General features: G+C 37.9%; 1 protein-coding gene across 1 annotated transcript in view; it reads right to left on the reverse strand.

Annotated features, from left to right (window-relative positions):
* Nucleotides 1–5,209, reverse strand: part of LOC106873492 (inositol 1,4,5-trisphosphate receptor type 3) — a 228,934-nt gene that overhangs the window by 48,896 nt on the left and 174,829 nt on the right. The window contains 4 exon segments of the mRNA XM_052974976.1: nt 318–456; nt 1,518–1,650; nt 2,841–2,912; nt 3,580–3,684. Coding sequence (XP_052830936.1) covers nt 318–456; nt 1,518–1,650; nt 2,841–2,912; nt 3,580–3,684 — 449 coding nt within the window.

Here is a 5,209-nt window from a genome sequence, read left to right on the forward strand (position 1 = left end):
TATATATATATATATGTATGTATATGCTTGTGTGTCTGTGTTTGTCCCCTCAAAATCGCTTGACAACTAATGCTGGTGTGTTTACGTCCCCGTAACTTAGCGGTTCGGCAAAAAGACCGACAGAATAAGTACTAGGCTTACAAAGAATAAGCTCTGGGGTCGATTTGCTCGACTAAATGCGGTGCTCCAGCATGGCCGCAGTGAAATGACAAACAAGTAAAAGAGTAAAAGAGAGTGTCGTGTGAATCATACCGTATTATGTTCCTAAGTATTTTATATCTAAGTAAATCATTTTAAACAAAGCATGCAGCACTTACGCCAAAAGATCCACCAGTTTCTTCGCCGGGGCATATTTCTTTGTTGGTTTCTTTTCATTCTGCGCAACAAAACAGCGGACAAAACTCTGGAACTCATCGCCAAGTGGCAGTTCTTCGTCGCCACCAATACTTGTATATTCTGCAACAAAAACATGAAGAATAAAAAATGAAATATTTCTGCTTCTAATATTATCCCATTCTAAGGCGGCGAGCTGGCAGAAACGTTAGCACGCCGGGCGAAATGCTTAGCGGTATTTCGTCTGCCGTTACGGGGTCGATAAAGTAAGTACCAGTTATGCACTGGGGTCGATGTAATCGACTTAACCCCTTTGTCTGTCCTTGTTTGCCCCCTCTATGTTTAGCCCCTTGTGGGCAATAAAGAAATAAGAAACGTCAGCACGCCGGGCGAAATGCTTAGCGGTATTTCTCCTGTTGCTATGTTCTGAGTTCAAATTCCGCCGATGTCGATTTTGCCTTTCATCCTTTCGGGGTCGATAAATTAAATATCAGTTGCGTACCGGGGTTGATCTAATCGATTGACACCCACCCACAAAATTTCGGGCCTTGTGCCTAGAGTAGAAAAGAATATCGATTCTTTGCCTTTTCCGATTCTCTCCAGGGACCCTGTCAATTCGCCATCCCTGTATACGTTTTTTCCCTTTTTATCATTTCAGTCAGTTGACTGCGGCCATGCTGGGGCATCTCCTCGAAAGGATTTTTTTAGTCGAACAAATCTAGCGCAAGACCATTTTTTAAACCTTCTATTTATACTCTCGGTCTCATTTGCTAAATCGCTAAGTTACGGGAATGTAAACACACCAATACCGGTTGTCAAGCGATGGTGGTGGACAAACACAGACCCAAAGACAGACAGACAGACACACATATGTATATATATCAACACACACACACGCACACACATATATACAACGGGCTTTCAGGCACTATCAAATCGACTCGCAAGGCTTTGGTCAGCCCGAGGCTATAGTAGAAGACACTTGCCCATGAGGTCACGCAGCGGGACTGAACCCGGAGCTATGTGACTGAGAAACGAGCTTCTTACCACACAGCCATGAACGCTCTTTGTTTTATATATTTTTTGCTAGGATGTGATCTAAATGCGATTTGGTTGCTATTTCTAGTAGGTCGAACTACCACGCAGAGTATAGGACATTGAGGATAGAACAAGGAATAACTTACCATTTTTGATGTTTTTACACTTGAGTTGTGCTGCCACCGTGTTGTGACCACAGTAGACAATCTTACAATTCCTGGCAAATGTATGGAACTTGGCGTTGAGTTCAATCTCAGCTGCATAATATTCCATGTTGCCCTTAAAGTATACGAAACATAAGGTTATTAGCTTCTTACATATGAAAACAGCTCTGGATTTACGTTAGTTTTAAAATTTACTTAACAGAGTCTCGATAAAATTGACATACGAAAACAAGGTAATTGGTTCTTTATATGAGAACAAGGCCCTGAAATTAGCTTTTAAATAGATTTTTGTAGTACTTAATGAAATAAAGAAGGTAACCAGTTTCTTACTTTTGATTATGGGGTGCTGGAATTGTGTTAGTTTTAAAAAATTATTTTGTAAGATTTGGATAAAATATACAGACTATAACAATGTATAAGGTTTCTTTCATTAGTACAAAACCCTTAAATTATTTGATTCTTTAAATTTATTTGGTGAAGTTTGTATAAAATATACAGACTATAAAGTAGTTGGTTTCTTGCATTAAAACAAGACACTCGAATTGCATTAGTTTTTAAAACTTATTTAAAAGAGTCTCGAAATAAATGTAGACGATATGTTAACTGGCTTCTTACACTAAACAACAAGGCCCTTTAGCTTAGGTATATTCTCTAAATTTATTTGGTAGGGTCTTGATGTTTGACCAAAAGAACCGGCTATTGCAAGCAAAATTAAATATTGAAACAAGAGCACTCAGAGAGCGCAAACCTCCGCCAATGCAACACCAACGTCCTCTCAATGATTATCCGGAGAGAATTTTCAAAATGAGGTTATCTGAAATAAACTCGATTGCTCTCACAAACAAGAATACTAAAAATGAACCCGACCGCTCTCAAAATTTTAGTAAAAAAATAGGAAAAATAATTCAGAATCCTTGTCTGGTACTGGATCGATCCCAAAATCTAATCAGTTCGTGCCAGTCACGAGGCCAAACATCTCTGGAAGTTTCATACGAAACCATTCAGTAGTTCTTGAGATATCTTGTCCACAGACAAACAAACAAACACGACTGAAAACAATACTTCAGCCTTCGTTAAGGCGGAGGTAATAATAATCCTTTCTACTATAGACATAAGGCCTGAAATTTAGGGAAGCGGGGAGAGTCGATTACTCAACTGGCGGATTTTGAACTCAGAACGTAGCGACGGGCGAAATACTGCTAAGTATATCGTCCATCGTGCTAACGATTCTGTCAGCTCACCGCATTAATAATAATAATAATAATAATAATAATAATAATAATGATGATAATAATATTTCCTTACACGTCTTACTGCTATTTGGTCATCTTCAAAGCTTATTTCACTTGAAAATTTTTCCAAGATTCCAATTAGCATCTGAAATAATAATAATAACAATAATAATAATGATGATGATGATGATGATGATGATGATGATGATTAGCCACAAGCCCAGTAATTTGTATAGCACCAACACAAGTACTAGACTTGTAATCGATTTTAACGAGTTAGAACAGTGCTCCGCAACCTTTTTTCACTTGCGGCACACTTATGTTCTTTTCAAAATTTGGCGGCACACCTGAACTAGAAATATGGCTAAGAGTATAGGGGAAAAAAATTATACTCAGATTACACTGCGGCACATATAGCATCATCTCGTGACACACCAAGCATCGTCTCATGACACACCAGCGTTCCGCACCATTCCGGTTGCGGAGCGCTAATCTAAGATAATACTTTCTTTCCTAAATGCCAGAAAGGTGCCACAGAGCACGTTACATTGAAATAGGAAGAATGAGAAAGAAAATAAAAACGAGATAAAGACGGTACACATCGTATAAAAACGTGTTAATCTCCAGGAAACGAAGTATCACATAGCATCGACAAAGGAACCTCGCTGAGCCAGAATTACGCTGATCATCAAAAACAATTAACTCCTGTTTAAGGTGTACGATGATAGTAGATTCAGTTGCTCACCAATTCTACCGAATATATAGGCGGGGAGGGGAATAGAACGGAACAAGATAACTGTTGTGGTACTCACAGTTTTTGAAACACTTGAGGTTGACACGACACTTGTTAAAGCTGACACTACATTTTTCATATGGAATGGTTTAACGAGCATTGGGCTGATGAGTTCACAGAACGTCTTGAAACAAAGAGTAAACATTAATAAGAATATCACAGCTTTCAAATTCTGTGTATGTGTAAACATGTTTGTACATATATATATATATATATATATATATATATATATATATATATATATATAGTGAGAATTTACAAAAAGAAACAAAAGACGAAGACGGGTGTGTAAACAACAAACAGATGTATTAGTTTAACGCTCGGGAAGTGAGAAAGTCTTTAACGTTTCGAGCCTACGCTCTTCAACAGAAAGGAACACAGAAATAAACAGGGAGAAAAAGGTTTAGTGGCTAGCGATCTATCATGGCGATCTCTCTCTCTATATATATATTATCTTTTACTTGTTTTAATCGTTAGACTGCGGACATGCAGGGGCGCCGCATCGAAGAATTTTTAGTCAAATGATTGGTCCTTCTGGCATTATTTTTATCGGTCTCTTTTTCAGAACTGCTAAGTTATGGAGACGTAAACAAAACAACGCCGGTTGTCAAGCAGTAGTGGGGGACAAACAATGACAAAAAAATACACACATTTATACAACAGGCTTCTTTCAGTTTCTTTCTATCAAATCCACTGGATCGGCCCGAGGCTATAGTAGAAGACTCTTGCCCAAGATGCCACGCAGTGTAATTGAACCTGGGACCATGTGGTTAGGAAACAATTTTTTTTTACCACACAGTTACGGCTTTATGTATTGGGTTGACAAGAAAGTAATTTCGGTTTTTTTAGTGTGAAACCAAAGTCATTTTTTTTTCATACAAAGGATAATCTTTAATCAATTATATATTTTCTATTTTGTTCGATGACCTTTTGCCATATTTCTGGCAACTTCATGATTTGGCGCTCATGGACCTTATCAGCCAAAGACTGAAGCATGTGCGATTTCAGGTCATCATCATTATTAAAAGTTTTACCATTCAAAGCATTTTGCAAATTTCAAAATAAATGGTAATTTGATGGTGCAAGATCAGGGTTATATGGTGGATGTGACATCGATTCCCAACCAAGCTCCATTAAAATTCCCCGAGTTAGCAAAGACGTGCGTGGTCTAGCATTGCCATGGTAGAACACGATTCCTTTATGATTTGCCAATTTCGACCGTTTTTCTTTGATTGCTTCCTCCAGTTTCATTATTCGTTGATAGTAAACATCTGAATTAATCGTTTGGTTCCTTGGAAGCAGCACAAAATACACAACACCCCTGTAATCCAACCAAATCGACAGCATGACCTTTCTTTGATGCAATTCAGCTTTCGATATGGTTTGTGCTGGTTCATTACACTTGATCGTTTTTTGACAATGATCGTTTTTTGACCATGATCGTTTTTTGACCATGATCGTTTTTAATTGATGTTATTGTAGACAATCCATTTTTCATCACCAGTGCTGATTCGGTTAAAAAAGGTCAATTTCATTGCGTTTGCGATGCATATCACAAATATAGATTCGTTGTATTAACTGAATCTCTTTCAATTTATGTGGAACCGAAATATCGAACTTCTTAACGAGTCCCGAACATTTTAAGCAAT

Source organism: Octopus bimaculoides, chromosome 20, assembly GCF_001194135.2.
Source record: "Octopus bimaculoides isolate UCB-OBI-ISO-001 chromosome 20, ASM119413v2, whole genome shotgun sequence".
Lineage (NCBI taxonomy): Eukaryota > Metazoa > Mollusca > Cephalopoda > Octopoda > Octopodidae > Octopus > Octopus bimaculoides.